Source organism: Rhea americana, unplaced genomic scaffold, assembly GCF_003343005.1.
Source record: "Rhea americana isolate MKP2758 unplaced genomic scaffold, rheAme1 scaffold_87, whole genome shotgun sequence".
NCBI lineage: Eukaryota > Metazoa > Chordata > Aves > Rheiformes > Rheidae > Rhea > Rhea americana.
The window spans coordinates 646,472-663,991 of record NW_028187055.1 but is presented as its reverse complement, the minus strand read 5'-3'; the positions used below and the strand labels follow the sequence as shown (position 1 = coordinate 663,991).

General features: G+C 39.0%; 1 protein-coding gene across 2 annotated transcripts in view; it reads right to left on the bottom strand.

Moving 5' to 3' along the window:
- MBP (myelin basic protein) overlaps positions 1–17,520 on the bottom strand; it is a 104,321-nt gene that overhangs the window by 60,276 nt on the left and 26,525 nt on the right. For both annotated transcript variants that reach the window (XM_085323752.1, XM_085323751.1), the window contains exon 3: positions 3,719–3,809. In XM_085323752.1, the coding sequence (XP_085179878.1) occupies positions 3,719–3,809 (91 nt within the window). The remainder of the gene's footprint in view (positions 1–3,718; positions 3,810–17,520) is intronic.

The following is a 17,520-nucleotide window of genomic DNA, read 5'->3' as shown; positions in this document are numbered from 1 at the left end:
CTTCCTCTGGAAGCAAATGTTTCCGATGTAAACAGTTGAGTATTCAAACAGCACRGCTCCCTCAAAAACTCTTTACATGACGATCTCTAGCAATTGCATATATTCCAYGCTATCAGTGGTGCAGAAAGTTCCCTTCCTCCGATAAATGCTATTGTCGTCTGGTGCAAGATTATACCAGTCTTGGAGAGACCAGAGCACGGCCAGAGGATTCTGTGTCCTTTGCTAAAAAGTCTTGGATCCGGCAGCGCAGGCGACCCCAGAGCTGCGAGGAGCAGGCAGCTGCTGCCACCGGGTGGCCCGGCGAAGAGCGACAGMCAGTGGTTTCGGAGGGGAGACCTGCTTCTTCCGACCCCACTCTGCCTCCAGCCCCCAGCAGCACTCAAGAAAGCAAAAGGCCACTCAAGGTGCTAGGAGGGCTCAGCCACTGCTTCAGGCAGGAACTGCTCTGCCTTTTTCTGCAGGGGGTGGCATTGTCCAGAGAAAGCTGGAGAAAGTGATCTTTGTGAGAAAATAAATAAATAAAGCAGGTAAGAGTGATTTATGTGAAAATGGGAGCCTGGTGCTGCACCCGCTCACAGGAGACTACTGAAAATTTTCAGAAGAGGGATTCTAGTCAGAGTTGAAGCTATAAATTTAACAGTTCCTGGTGCATACTTGATGCTTGTTATGATTAACATCACTGGGGAGAAGAAAAGGAGGAAGAAATGAAGGACGGCTTGAAATAGAATCATAGAATCATCAAGGTTGGAAGGGACCTCTGGAGATCATCTAGTCCAACCTCCCTGCTCAGCAGGGTCACCTACAGCATGGTAGACAGGGTTGCATCCAGGAGGGCCTTAAAATTCTCCAGAGAAGGAGACTCCACAGCCTCTSTGGGCAACCTGGTCCAGTGCTCCGTCACTCTCACAGGGAAGAAATTCCTCCTCATGGTCAGGCGGAACTTCCTGTGCTTCAATTTCTGCCCACTGCCTCTTGTCCTGTCACACAGGGCAACTGAAAAGAGTTTGTCCTCGTCCCCTTGACACCCTCTCTTCAGGTACTTGTACACATTGATAAGATCCCCCCTCAGTCTTCTCTTCCCCAKSCTGAAGAGGCCCAGCTCTCGCAGCCGTTCCTCACAGGGCAGGTGCTCCAGCCCTCTGATCATCCTCACAGCCCTACACTAGACTCTCTCCAGTAGCTCCATGTCTCTCTTGTCCTCGGGAGCCCAGAACTGGACACAGGACTCAAGATGAGGCCTCAGCAGGGCTGAGTAGAGGGGCAGGATCACCTCCCTCCACCTGCTGGCAACACTCTTCCTAATGCAGCCCGGGAGACCATTGGCCTTCCTGGCCACAAGGGCACATTGCTGGCTCATGCTCAGCTTGTCATCCACCAGCACTCCTAGGTCTTTCTCTGCAGAACCGCTCTCCAGAAGGTCAGCCCCCAGCTTGTATTGGTGCCTAGGGTTCTTTTTCCCCAGGGGCAGGACTCTGCACTAGATCAAGCCAGAGGGAAAATAACTAAGCAGGGTTGGTAATCCAATCATTTAAATCTCAGGATAACAAATATCTCCCCTAGGGAAAGAAGTTTTAAGCTTTTGATCATTTATTCCTAGAGATGGATCTGAATCTCTAAGATATTGCCAGGAAGTACAGGGAAGAGCACGGATATACAACAATTTTATAGACCTAAAAACTTGTATATGCCAAAATTTCGTCCTTGATGCTCAGGGATTCTCACACTATAATTTTTATTACAACTCCAGGACACCGAGTTCTTCACCTGAGCAGAGCGAAAAGAGACTCCATTTGCAGCACATTTCTTTTTCTTTCTTTCCAGTTTTGATTCGACTTTAAAACAAAACCAACCACACTTCAATTTGTAAAGTGAGAAAAGAGTTGATTTAAGATGCTATRCTCTGATTGTTTTTGGAACTGGAAAGGAATTTTTCCCCTTGCAATGCCAAGTTAGCAAAGGTTGATCATTGGCTTTTCTTAGATAAGCAGTTCAGTTCACAAACTTGGAACATGGAAATTTATAGGAAATTGTTAGTAAATTATTAACTTTARAGGACATTTAGTACAGTGAATATCAACCTTGAATTTTTTAAAAACTTAGTAGGGAGGGTGTGGATCACTGGATAATGAATTTAAGCCTATTAATAGTGAGCTTTATGTTGTTGCTTTTTTTAACTCCTATTTTTTTTGTTACTTCCYAGTACCCATACGGACCACATGTTTGACAAAACTTAGTTTAGTTCTAACTAGTTTACTTCACTGTTATTTGGGGATAATGATCACAATAGAGGAAAGGTTAGCTTCAGAGGTCTTGTTTATAAAGCTGAGATTTTGCTGGTAGAAAGAGGCAGACTGAGTTCTCCTTGCTTTGTTACTCTCACAGGAAAAACACTACAGAGAGCTGAACTGAGAAAGGATAGCATGCAAGATAAACATTTTACATTGCCAGAGAGCTCTATAATCGTAGCGCTGGATCTACTGCAAATAACTTGTGAACATAAAAGAAATTAGGTGATAGGCACCTCCCTCACTACTAAATTCATAAAATTGAAAGCTGGTTCTTAAGTCCACCTTTGGGCATTCTTCAGACATTGGTATTACATGACCAATGTTGGAAATATTCATATCAAGATTTCAGACTCATAGGCCAATCACGCTACATTAACTCAAAGCGGAAAGCTAGTTTTACCCACAAGTTTAAACATTCACACACATTGTTTCTACCCACAGTAAGAGATAATTACTCAGACTCCATTCCTTATATACCTTGAAAAAAAAAATCCTACAACTTCTTGTACTCATAATTAGTTGTATCATCCAAAAGTCCTTGAGACAGTCAGTCTTAAAAAAAAATCCACATGACTTATGTAAATCTAAAGTTTCTGTTTCAAAACAGAATGAAGTCAAATACTACAWTAACTGGTAAACCTTTGGTCTTGTCCTCTCCTCTCTCTTTAGACTATTGGTTTTCAGTGGAGTTGCAATAGCATAAAACCAACACAGAAGTGGAGCAAAAAAGGCTTCCTTCTACTTTTCCAGATCTTAATGTCAAAGAATGGGCTAAATACACCTTTCAGATCAAATAATAAAACAACCACAAAAAAATAGAAACAATTTTCAGAAAACTACTGAAAGGAGTTCATCTAAAATCTAGGCCTCCAAATACCCTCAAAGGTCATCTAGTCTATCCATCAGCCACAAAACGAACTACATCTATACCAATTTAGACAGYTTTTGTCTAATCTGTTTTTAAAAGGCGCACAATGATGAAGCACCAGACTTTCCAGAGGAGAAAAACACAGAGATGTATTCCCCTGTCCCCGGATTCCCCTTTCCAACATTTAATCATATCTTTCCTTCTGCAATTTAAACACTTCTCATCCTACCCTTCAAGAGAAGTTCATTTTCCCTCTCACTGTATACCTCTTCATTTTTACTAAAGACTTGCATTCAATCCCTCTTTTTATGATAACAAACTGCAAGTCCTTCCTCAGAGATGAAACACATTAGACCTTTGATCCCTCTCTCCATTCTCCTCTCAGCCTCCACCTTTCCTTATCTTTCTGGAACTGCACTCCCATAACTAAACGCTATGTACCAAACTGAAATCTTAAAGTATATCAGAAGTGTTYTGAGAGGCATTATCTTTTCTGTTAAATCAGTTTTGAAGTAGAAATTAATAGATTAAATAACATTTTCCAGTGGTTTGAATAACTCACCAAATACTTCATTATCTTCTGAAGATTGCTGTGTTAGTCTGGCGGCTTTTGGACTCTCTTTAGCTGCTTCTTCTACCTTGGTTTCAGCATTCTGTAATAACAATTTTTTTTTAGGTTAGGTCTTTTTCAATTCATTAGCCCAAAACATTTTCCAAACTTCTTAATTATGGAAGCAATGCCTTCTTAAAAAAAAATGAAAGCATTGACACAGAGGGTTTAGGTTTCTTTATTCTTTCATATATATGTGGTTTTTGCAAAATAGAGAGGGAAAAATACTAAAAAACCCACTGATTCTACCAAGTTCATTTTAATCTGACCTTTGTTTTTCTACTTCCCAGTCATTTGTTCTTAAGTCTGTATCTATGCATTTTCTCTGCTTCTTCATTACAGAATTTTTCACCAATAACTTCCTCACACCTTCATTTTAGTTCAAATAAAAATCCTCCCCTTGCTAAGCATGGCTATGTCCTAGCACATAAATAATTCTCTTCTCATTTTAAAACTTAATTYAGTTTTTTCTTCTTGTCATAAAACTAAGTTTTAACAATCTTTGAGATGTTCTTTTTCCAAATAGGGTGAGCTGCTTCTGCACACTCCAAGATAGTACTGTATTTGCATTGGCAAATGATGATGTTGGTATTAATATAATTATGATACGACTGTAAAAGTTAAGATTACATGCTGTTCCTTCAACCTCTCAAATACTGTATTTTCTTCCATGATGTAAAAGAGTTAAATTCTTTCACATATGTGCAATGAAAAAATAAATAGATGAGACTGGCATTAGGGTACTAACAAAACATTGGGACACTAGTAAAAGTAATGCATGAAAATGGTGAATAACTTGGACATGGAGGAAAAATACATACATATAAAAAAYCTAAGGTATAGGCAAGATGTCTGTGCCTTTGACATCTTGCTTAGGTGTTTATGTACCAAGTTTATGTGACCATTCATCAAACTCACTGGAGAGAGAATTAAAGTGAAATTCTGATCAGTGAGATGTCCGTGGCAAAAYTCTCACGGACCTGAAGTTACCCATGTAGCCTGCTTAATACCAAAAACCTAGGCCCTTCAAAAACAYTGTTATCAGGGAAGAATAAATCCAACTTATTTTTAATTGATTTTTTTAACTACAGTGGAATTGGTATTTCTAAACACTTCAGAAAAAAGTTTGTAAATTTTCATTTAGCAAATTTAAATTAGATTTTTGATGTGTGAACTTGTTTAAGATTTTTCACTTGGGATTAGTTTAATAACTTTTTCAGCAACAAAGTTCTGTAATGCAAGCTTTCCACRCATTCAGTAGCCATACCACCCTTACTGCTGTGTCTCACAGAAGCTCAACAAGTAACAGTGAGTATAAGAGAGAGCAATTTAATCCATATTAGCATCCTTTATATTAAAACACCTTACAACAACACTAGAGCAYGTAAGATGCAGGACTGTAAAGGACATCTAAAATAGCTGGAATAAGAGCAAGATCTTAAAGAAACAAGATAGACTTCTGAGTTTCCACCTTTCCTTCCCATATTTCCTTTTTTCCTTTTCTTTCTGTTGACATCTTCCATTGTTGATTTAGTTAACCAAGAGATCAGAAGACAGYGCACACATATTTCTCCCTACGGGTTATAAGTAAAGAGCTAGAGACAACTTCCTTAGAAACAGCCTTCTTCCAGTCTTTAACATTACACTTTGTACTTACCCTTTRAAGCACAAGCATTTACTTATTTCTAAAACAAATCTGCCAGTTAGCTGTGTACTGTTAACACTGGGCCTACAGTTTATGTCAACAGCTTCAGGATTTGAATTGCCAGAATTCAAAGTGTTTCATTCCTTAGCTGGAAACATCTGAGGAAAACCTAACCTGTAAAGTACAGACTTAAATAAATTGCTGCTACACAGTCTTTCTACAGAAATTAACAGTTCTGCCCTCAGAACTGTAATRATCTCTTATTTCTCAACAACTGCACAGAAGATACAAGAAAACAGTTTGACCAAGTCTGTCAATCTCCCTATAGAACATGAGTCAATATTTGGGCACAAAATTCAAGATTTAAAGCAAGACAGCAAGCTTTAGACAAAAATGAAAGCAAAAGCTACAAAGCCTACTGGTGCCATGCAGGAGCAGAAGTTAGAGAAAGCGGAGAGAACAGGAAAAGTGAGAAACTGTGCCTCAGAGGATAAAGCAACTGCAGGAGAGAAAGGAYTCTGCATTCCCTCAAGGCATCAAACTGAACATCACATGCTGCCAATACATCCACTAGGAAATGCCCAAAGCTGAGGAGAAAGTCAGTTTTAGGAGACGCTCACYTCAATTTGGGTTAACTACTGTGTCTCAGGAGAGACCCAGCCAAAACCAGCAGTGGCTGTAGTGGGAAATAAGTGCTTTAGGTGATCAACTTCATTAGCAGCACAGATATTTCAAGTTGAGTCCTCTTTCCACAGCTATCTTTCGTTAAYTGTGGAGCCACCAAGTTTGCAATGTGTTAGGTGCTGCCCATGCATGCTCGAAACATATGCCAAGGTCTGCAGCATCTGTACTAGTTTACAGAACAACTTGCCACTGACTCAGTAAACTCCATTCCTTTTCTAGTTCGCACTACAATGGAAGTCAATTCAACCCGTCTTTGTATGAAGATACAGAGGACAGGCCACCAGTTACAGGGAAGTGAGTCAATTCCAAAGCAAAATGCCACTAAAAACTGTGACATCACGGAGGATACAAACTCATACTGTTAAGATAATCATGGCTTTATACTGTTAGATGTCCAGGGATTTTCATGATTATGGAGACAGTTCCTCRTCAGAGCTATTATTCTAGGTTATATAAAGATAGTGCTTGGTAGTTCCAATTTCAGATAGATTCCATAGTATTTAGCATATTGGTGATGCAGAGGAGGAGAGGCTGCTATTCCTTGACAATTTGTAGTCTTATTACACTTGGGGAAATGGCTCAAACAATCTCTAGTCTGCTGCTGCAAGAGCAGTAGTAAAAAACGCTATCCAACAGATATTCACTGGTGCCTGTGAAATGAGTTGTCACTTCAAGTCCTTACTAGAGTGATGTCAGCACTCCACTACTTTAAAAACACGGTTTTGGCAGTCTTGTGGAAATTAGAAAGACTGAACCCTGAGAAGTTTTGGTCTAAGTTAAAACACTGAGGAAGATGACACAGCAGTTGTGCTATCTACTCCAAGGATAAGTCACAATGTTSGTATGGATGGATGGTAGCTCTGAGATGCCAGTAGCAAAGCTGTGTGAGAATGTAAGTTTTAAGCATGACAGCATATAGTTGGATGTAAAACTACTCGGCATGGCTTCTCACACTAAAATAGATTTTAAAAAGGTTTCATTTACTTTTTTTACACTAAGAATTTTACATGACATTTTCTTACTGACATCTAGCACTTATATTAACAAACAGAATACAAGAAAAATCACTGCAAAAGAATAAATGATCCAGATGCTTTTAAAAGTTTCTTATTATAAGTAGTATCCTAAAAGTCAAGATTTGGCCCATTGTTTAATTCTTTTGTCCAAGGTCCTAAAAATTCCTCTCAATCCTTCCAACCAATGAACTAAAGAGTGAAAATGTGTTCTCTTACATTGCCTGAGCTGTGCCAAGAGAGATTCTTTATGCACAGTTATAAAGTGCTTGTAGTTGTTAATAAAATAAAGGCCTTTTGTGCATATCATCTTAAATGTAATTCCATCCAGCTCTGACACTCTGGTTGAGCACTCAATGTAGTTTCATAAGTGAAGGACAAAACAGATTTTTTTCAGCATCAATTTTCAAGAACTATAGACAGCACTTGAAATAAACACTTGTGTTTTTTTAAATTTTTTAATTTTAAAAATTATATAGGCCTAAATGCACAGAAAATATCTCTCTCCACAAAGCATCTCCTTGAACACCATTAAAATAGGAAACTTCACTTAAATCCAGTTTGAAGCTAAGGATAAGAATTCTGAATATGCTAACTTATCTGGACTTTGACCGGTGCATCAAAGAAAGTGAGGAGGATGTGCTCTGTTCTGCTGGTGCTCTGACATCAAATGGGAAACCACCTAGTGCACAGATCATTCACTTAAACACAGTTCCACTGTGCCTTGGTAATCAGGCCGCTCCTGTTCCAAAAGGCCGTAAAAAGCACAAGTCAGCATCTAATGTATCATAATAGGTGGTCACATCTAGACTTTGCAGTCTAAAAATATGGGGATCACTTCACATTATAAAGCAGTTATAAAATGAGGTGCATACTGCAGTTGTACATATGTGCATATGAATATATACACATCTGCTTTTGACTCATCATTGACCAAATCAAAAATTGCATTTTACAACCCACTTTTGGACCAGTTTCCCATTGAAGCAACTATTTCCTTATTACTCAGTTTACCCATTTTCCATTATATTCATATCCCATTATGCATCAAGTGAACACCACAATCTCCAGAGCACACATTTAAAAATTTTGATAGGTAAATATGTGAGTAACTGGCAGCTGCTAAAATATTTGTAAGAAACCAGCAGCAATATTTAAAGACCATTTTGACTCTATATACACACACACATTAGCTCAAGTAGCAAGGCTATTCACATTTTGTTGCTATCAGTGTCTACTTAGAGAATCTTTATCTCAAAGAAAAGTATTATGACATGCAGAGCTGCAAAGAGTAGTATTCTGTGGACACTACAGTAACAGGCCAGGTTAGAAACTGCAGTGAGAAACTGCTCATCCCCTTTGAAGCACATTACATTTACTGGAGCTGATTTACTCAAGAAAACATGCAGGCTTGGAAATGCAAAGTTGTAATCTGGAATACTCAAGTTAACTTTTTAACTACATTGCCATATTTGCATCCTTGTTAGGTAAGGCTTGTTTCCTCTCCTTTAACTACAGAACTAATACTCGATAATTTGATTTTACAAAGAAAAAAGAAAAGTCAAAACATTTCATCAGAAATCAGTTAAGTACTCTAGAAAGATTAATGCTATATCCAAAACAGCACTAAAAAAATCCACTCGGAACCAACAGTATTTGTATTGTCTGTGCTTTCATTCCTGTCATTTACAATCTAGCAGCATTTTAGTTTTCTTACTTATACACTTAGTCAGCACGTTTAGCTATTGCTCCACCCCAAGTGCCTAAGTGAAAATATACTTAAATTTCCCTTTATCTTCAGAAAAGTACCACATTGACATTAGAAGTTCTAATCATGACAAAACAGCACATGCTGCAAATACATGAGCTTTTGCTTTGGCAGCATTTATCCATTTCCTTCTTTCATTTATTGATTACTGTCCATACCAGGTTACCTTCCTTGCACTCAACTCCACAACACCTAGCAGAATTAGTATCATGATAAAACATTTGATTCCTTCTCTACACTAGATCTATACAATTATTTAAGATAAATAACAAGAATGCACCTCAAAATACAACCAAAAGTTGCTAGAGTGGACAAAAACTGACTTGAGGGGCAATACACCTCCATGCTGGAAAACTGAGAACGGAAAAACTGTTGCAGGCAATAATCTAAACTGTATCCATAGCAATAGCTCACACAACTCTAGCCTCAGCTGGAGAATGTGGCAAAACATTCCTTATCTTCCATTTCTGTAGCAATATCCACTTATACTACATAAGGCTGCCTTTCCTTTAATAGTCACAAAACGCATGTAGGATGTTCGAGGCAATAGCACACCTTTGGGATATTATATATGTTGCCTCCTATCAACAGGATTAAGTGACCTTCCACAGAGTTCTAGGGAAGAAAAAAATTTGTGTGTGTGTATATATATATATATATATATATGTATATATATATGTGTGTGTGTGTGTGTGTGTGTGTGTGTGTGTGTGTATACACACACACATATACACACATACACACACACACACACACACACACACACACACACACAAACACCTTTAAATCATGGATAAGTGCTCCTTCAAAATGTGACAGCAACATGATAGAGAGACGCATGCTAGTAAGAGTCTGAACAGCATGAACATTTCTCTGGATACTGAATATAGGTGTATTTGGCAGGTGCTACAGGGCATAAGTCATTATCAACATATCAACAGTGATAATTTTCTTTGCCACTATTGCCATTCTTGTATTCTGTACCCCTAGACCAAGTACTAACAGCTTTGCTACCCTGCAAGTCATTAGAATGAATTTCAGGAAAGTTCCTTATTATTTTCCTCTCAAAGATTCCCATTAGTCACAAAGTGTTTAGCATCTGTTCACTGTGAGGAATTTCACAGGCACAGCTTAACACAACTGAACAGATCTTGTCGGCAATCCTGATTAGCAACAAGAATTTGCAGAACGCTAGCTGGCCTTCTTCAGGAGGGGCAGGAATCTCCCTGTACCTGAGTCAGTGAGTCTTGTGCCTGAACTCTGCCAGTAATTCCTCTTCACTGTGGAGATTTTTTCCTTCTCATTTCCATCAGTATCAGAACTCATTATATACGTTATCATATTTTTTACATAGCTCCTGAATACTGTTAGTTTTCACTCTCTTTAGAAAGATTACAGTCATCATTTGGAGCACAGTTAGTCCAGTCTGAGGCTGGACTCAGGTTATTTCCTCAACTTCTTGAAAATCTGCAGGGAACTCTCATGTCAGTGCCTTGTTAATTCCCCACTAGTCAGGTAAAAGTTTCAAAAAWTTTGTAATAATTTTCAGATAAATAGAATAACTCTTTTAAACAACCTAACCGCAACCAGCCTTCAAATTTCTTGCATACATTAACTTCTCAGTTCAATATTCATTTCCACAGATTTTCCCGTAAGTACTGTGAACTGGAGCAAGACAAAGAAAAAAAAAATAGAGTATCCTCTGCATAGAGGTAGAGGGAGAGGAAAAGCTATGCGAGTGACCTGTTGCTCTGTATGCACTCACTTAAGACATCAACAACATGGAATTTGCAGAACAAGTTAAGACAAGGCATAAAAATACGCTTTAGGTCAATATTTTTATTCTGAAGCAAGAATCCCACCAAGAGTCTATCACTCTGTACACATCAATGTCGAAACCATACACAGGAAACCTGAATCATATGAAATTCAGACAAGTACAGGCAGAGATATGAACTATTTCGTCTACCAATCCCACCCTCATTATGCAGAGCAACAACACACAATTTGTACAGTAAGCGCAGTGGCACATACCATACAAGATTATGTAGATCAACGCAAGGATCCAAAACTCTACCTGGAAATAAACTGAGTTTTGATAGCCTCCACAACAGTTGCCTTGAAACTRACAATATTAAGGCATGTATGCTCCTCCCCTCTGAACCTAGGCATTTATCTACAGTGCCACTGYGAAAAGCTTCTGGTAGGCACATTCATGGGTGCAGCTCTCGATGCAATTAATCAATGAGGAAACCAAAAATTGGCACTTTGGACATCAAGTGCAATAACCTGTCTTTTACGAAAGGTGTTTAAGCAGATCATCCAGAGTCAGCTCAAGAGTAATAGTTATCAATGCTGACACTTTCCTAGTCCAATCATCTTCTTTACTCTATCTACACTGAATCTTTGGTAATTTGCTGTCATTTTAGCTACATGCTAAGGAAGTACAAATATTTTGCTCTAATTTTTGATGAAAAGGATGTGGTTTAAGTCATAAACACCATGTTGATGCTGCMGCCTCAACTGTCTCAGCATCTCTCTTAATGGCTTCACAAATACCTTGAACAAGGCAAGTATCTAAATACAATGGACTACTAATTTTAAAAATGCCACAGCCTGAGGTCTTTTGTGAGAGGTGGTAATAAGTAAATAAAAAAAAATTGTTCCTTTTTGTTAGTAAAATCATTAATATATTCCATTAAATTCATTAAAAATGATTTGTATGGACATCTGATGCATCAAAAAGTGGTAAAAATGGTCATCTAASCATCTGTTCAACATAAAGCAGAACAGAGACTCAAAAAACTAACAGCTAGCTACAGAACGATGCACAGTAGTTTGAGAAAAACAAACCAGCTTCACTAGTCAGGAATACAAGATTAAAAATATTTTGTTTTTCATGCAAAATTTCCCTTTCAATCTCCTACGATGAACTTCTTGCAACATGGATATAAGCTTGGCAGTTTGCAATGAATCAAAGACAAAACTCTTGTGGCTGCATACTTAGGGATGCTCATCAGCCTAGAAACCTCCACAGGTGACTATACAGGACTGGCTGTGGCAGTAAAGCTGTTGATCTGCTTCTTTTAATCACAGAAAGAGAGAAGAGAGGTAAAAGGAATGGCAGCTTTCAACATTAAGCACAACAGTAATGGCTCGCGCACGGTACAGACGATGGCTTGTAACGGGACAGCAGGGCACCGGGCAGCAGCACAAACTTGCCTGGGAGCAGCAGGGCAAGGGTTCCTGCAGGGCGCTGCGCGGCGCCGTTCTGCGTGTGCCTTTGCAAAGCCGGACTGAACAGCCCAGGAAGCAAAGGCACCGAGAGCACCGACTGAAACCTTCCCTGTGGGAAGCCAAGCACAGATTGGCTGGCTGGAAGAAAGAAAGTTGGGGACACTTCATCATTCAAAACAAAGATTCAGCACTGAAGTTATCTGATGTAATGATAATCAGAGGAGATTAGAGCCCTTTCTCAAGCTACAGCTGACCAACAGCTCTAAAGATGCTGCGTTTGCCTCCTACTTAGGAGGAGTAGGAAAGGGGTAAGGGAGGAAGAGTGGAAAATCAGGCCTGGAAAGTCCAAACGTGTTTGATCACACAAATGGATCAAATGGCAGTACCTCAGGATCAAAGTGATGCTCAGGGTGTCCTAAATGAGTAAAAAAAATCAAACAGTCAGTTAAATCAAACCAATTTCTTTCTCCAGTCATCTGGTTGGTATTTCCAGTGAAACAGCATGTGTGGACCTAAGTACTCAAGAAAATAAAATCTGCATAGAAATAAAAGTTACTGTGGAGCATTTTAGAAATATTCATTGTAAGCATCAGGCATAAGAATGATACAAGACTATTAGAAACAATCCAGTCTGCCACCATATCAACAACAAAACTACTCTTCTTGTGTGAAAGCCTTTTTGCTCTTGTGGTTTTCCAGATCAGTTTAGAGCAGATGAGTATCTTTGACAAAAACCAACACAACTGACACTCTGATTCTGCAGCCAACATGACCTTTGTTAAGAGAAAACAGGAAGGTTTCACGTGTCGGTGTGCATTTTTGACTCCACAGGCCTCCAGAAGCACAACGGAATGCACTTGACTACATGAGCCACAAGCAATTGCAGCATAATTGCATCACCTAAACGTGCACAGCAGAAAATCAGCACCTCATACAACAATTTAGGTCTCTTCAGTTCCCTCGCAGTTCCCCTGCAACATGGAGAAATTAAAGTTTCAGCTCCTCCTTGGCATGCAGTCCTCTTCCGTGCCCCATCTCCTAGGCCAGTTTCCTACCTCCCAACCATTCCCTCAGACCGGGCTGACAAAACTACTTGTAGGGCCAAGAGTGAGCTGGATGAGGGACTGGAATCGGGCCAAAAATAATCTTGTGAATAACACTGGGGGAGAGAGTGGACTAGAAGTGAATTACATCAGCTCTCTGATCTAGTTCCAATTCACCACACAGCCCCATCGTCATTTTTAACGGGAGAAACAARCTGTCCTGCACATGGCCTGGTTCAAGACACAACCCTTAGGGCCGGCACTGAGAAGCAGCCATGGAGTTAGCCACTGCTCACAAAGCACAAGCCCAYGGCACATTACAGTCGAGCCAGGAAAGACAGAAAATCCAGGACTTTGTATCTGAATGAGGTAAGCTTATCCTCTCCCCTTGTTTGATCTAAATAGGCCAATATTAAATACAGGAGCTTAGGTACACTCGASTTTTATCCCACTGTGTTCCCGGGAGCAACACAGGTTCTATGAGTAGTGTAAATAAATGCACAAAACAATCAAAACGCGGTATGCCCTTTTCAAACTGTAAATATTTGTTGTTTAAACAACAGTTTTGAAATACAGTTGACACAGAAGTAAGGGTTTTTTTCGTTGAAGGAAACTGGCAAGACAGAATTCTGTTGTATTRTATTGTAATTCTAACACACACTGGTATGATGCCACTTAAATCCTGATTAAGTAAATTTAAAAGTAGTAGTATTAACTTAAATAGTATATGGTTTTGTAGAAAGACGTAGGAAACTGAAACTTAAATCATCAGGACAGAGAAGTGATCAGGCTAAGGCTAACAAGACCAGGGAAATGATTTTGTGCAGTCAGGCTGGTGTATCTGCAGTACCTGAAAGCTTAAGTGCCTCCAGTGTAACACTAGAGGCTATGATGGAAAACCTCCACGTGCAACATCAGTGCAAAAATAAAAACACTTCTTTGCTTTCCCTGGCTCTATGTTCACTGTCACTTCACTGTCGTAAGTGAAGATAAGGAAGAACATTGGTAATTTTATCAAGGACCCTAAAGATATTAATTTGTAAAAAATAGTTAATATAAGACTAAAAAAAAAACTGCTACAAACATCGGATACTAAATTTTGTCAAAACCTTAAGTCAAACGGAGACTCACCAGGAACATTAGACAATAAGCAAACTAAGTATTTACTGAAGAATTAATTTTCCTTGATAATCTATTGAATCAGCTTCTGCCACTGCATCATCAAGCACTTCAGTTTTGTCAACAGTATGGTAAGAAACTACCACACCTTCTTCATTTTAGCAAAACTCTGTGAAGGCTAGGCTAAGGAGGAATGCAAAATTGATCTCAATCCTTATCACATTAACCTGAAACGTTATCCTAAGTTAAGTATGTAAATATACAGTTATATTACAGTTGTCTGAAGAAGGCCTCATCTACTGCTTCTTTCTGATCAGGCAGACGCCCGCCACAATGTTGTCCATGTTAGTCTGTCCAGCAGCCTTGACCCATAAGCTCTTGCCTGGCTCAGTATCTGAGCCCTAGGCAGGGCCCCACGCATTCCCATGGCTCTTATGCTCAGGGCAACTCTTCCCCCTCCTCTCACTGTCCCGGACTGTCCTTCCTAAAAAGCCTATATCCAGCCAGGGCAGCATCCCTGTTGTGCGGCTTTGCAATCCTGAGGAGATCAYGGCCCTGCAACTTCTCACAGACATCTACTCCCTCCCATTTGCTCCCCTGCAGCACGCAGCAGCGCAGGAGTGCTCCAGAGGCACCAGCTGTGCTGGTTTCCCAGGAGAGCTTTGGCACCCCTGTGGAAGGGAAGCAGGGGGCAACAGTCCGGACAAGCCTCGGCAGTCTCTCCACAATGTCCTGGGTCTAAATCTCCCTCTTTTTTAAAGAGGGTTAGCAAAAAATGTAATTGCACTTTCATCTAATGACCTAGAATTTAAGGATATGGAAAAGAGAGACAATGGAAAATAGATAATAATTTTTAGAAACATATTAAGGCACCTCAGACGTATTTGTTTTTCAACACATTCAAAAGTCAGTTACTTCCATTTCTCATTCCTCACAAGACATTGTAAAATAGATGTTCTTACAAATATTAGCCACCTTTGGAAATCTTTGAAGAAAACAGATCAAAAATTAAGTTAGGGAGTTATTAAGCTTCCTCATTTCTTATATCAACAACCAAACACCAACAAAATATGATGGTTTAAGAACTTGGATTTGAACCTTTTAATGACTATTTGTTAAAAGGAGATAAGCACGCAGTCTGGCCTCCAAAATAAGAGTAGGCATAAATAAACTTTTAAAACAGTAACTCTAGTAGYAAAGTAGGTAGCTTCACTTTGTATTTCTTTGCAAGAAAAGCAACAGAGATTGAACACAATGCTGCACAAATTGCTAAGGAAAGCCATAATCTAAAGTAGGATCCTGTCTTTTTTCCTCTGTAAATCAAAAAGCTGTAACTCAGTAAGAAAGCATGTGTCACAAATAATGGTTCCTGCAAACCTTTTTTATTCTTTTGTAGCATAAAAGGTTTCTCTCTGCTTCAAAGAAATTCAGAAAATAAAGCAAAAGACAACTATATTCCTCTGGAACTACCATTAACACACATACCTTCAAAGAATGATACTGATTCCACACCTTCAAGCTGTAATCATAAGATCAGGCATCAGCAGTAGATGCAGCAAGTATTAATTCATGCCAGATATTTAAACAAAATAACTTACTAGAACACAGACAAACATCTAGGATTTTTTCCCCATGTTTGGAGCTCCTTACTATCACATTGTTGTTCTAAAAATCTGAGCTTGGATTCATTTTTTTGACCATCTAATGTACATTGGATTCTTTTCCTGCTTCTTCCTTCTGAATATTTGAAATGATCCTTCTGATCATTTTCTTCTATCTACCCTGCATACATGTTTAGGGAAAAAAAAAACCACACTCGTACAACACATATGCTAGAGCCTAAGAACAAACACTGAACTGTATAAACATATACTTACTTAAATTGAAGATTTTCCCTAGAGGAGTTTAAGAACAAAGAAAAACCCCAGCACAAATAAAAACTGTCATCATTTACCGCTTTGTTTGGTTTCAGCCTCCAGTATATGTTTTAAAGAAACTGAAGAGCAAACCTATATGCTAAGATAATTTCCCTTTTATGAGGGTTCATGTGAACTAGTAAGATTATGTGGGCTTATCATTTTTTTCCAGAAAGACTACAACTTTGGAATCATTAGGAGGCTAGCTAGTATTCAGACATGGCACAGGTTCCCTCAAAATCCTTAGCAAACACCAAATTATGTCCCACACAGATGACTATTTTTGCAAAAGTCTAAGGAGATTAGAAGTCTGAAATTACAAATGAACTGGTCTTTTCTTCTTTGATAGCTTCTTCAGAAGCAATCAATTTTGTGGTGCAGCTAAGGGTAAGGATGAGAACTCCAGAGACACTCAGTGAGAGGCTCTGTTGAGGTGACCACTAAACCCTGCTCAGTTTTTTAGAAAGGCAAATGTCTGCATAGTAAAATGTTGAACAYTTCCATATAGCATTATGTCAAAGAATTATGTAAAGTTTGATACCTCTTCCCRTTATTTTCCTTCTTATGCTATTTTGTTTTGCAAAATCAATACAGAAAAACAATGGTTTTGTGAGGCTCACAAAAACTACTGTGCAGTTACAACTGCATCAGTACAATCTCAGGAAAAACTGACCATTGCAATATACACAAGAATGGCTAACAAGCTGAAATATTGAACTGCATGCTCAATAACTAAAATTTCACACATCACTCAGAAGGCTACAGCAAAGTCTYGGAGGCAAAACTTATTTGAGAGGGGGAAAAAAAACAATTCCTCTGAATACCTAAAGGCATGCAGAGAAATGACATTTTAATTGTTTGTTTTCAGYCAACTGCTCAGTGTTTAAATGTCTAAATTGACATTCAAATTGCACTGATCACTAGGTGAGGAGAGAAGAAGAGATACAGAGATTAATGAATGGCACAGGCCAATTTCATTACTTGCCACACAACTGGTATATAAAGGGCCCCTAAAACAGGAAACAAGCTCCAAAATAGAAAATGCAATAATACATTGTTTCATTCAGCAACAATACCAGAATGGTTATGCATTTGTGAGACAGATACATATACTCTTATATACTCTTTAAAGAATGTATAATTTAAATCTGATCTTACTGCGGCTTCTAGGCATCATTCAGGGATTGATCAGAGCTTGAACTTCGGGAGTTATGGCCATCACTCCACTAAGTGGTTTGTTACATCAGTTCCACCGCCAGCTTTGGATACCAGTGTCCTCTTYTGGAGCATACTTATGTCCTAACTAATGCAGCACAGACTATAACATGC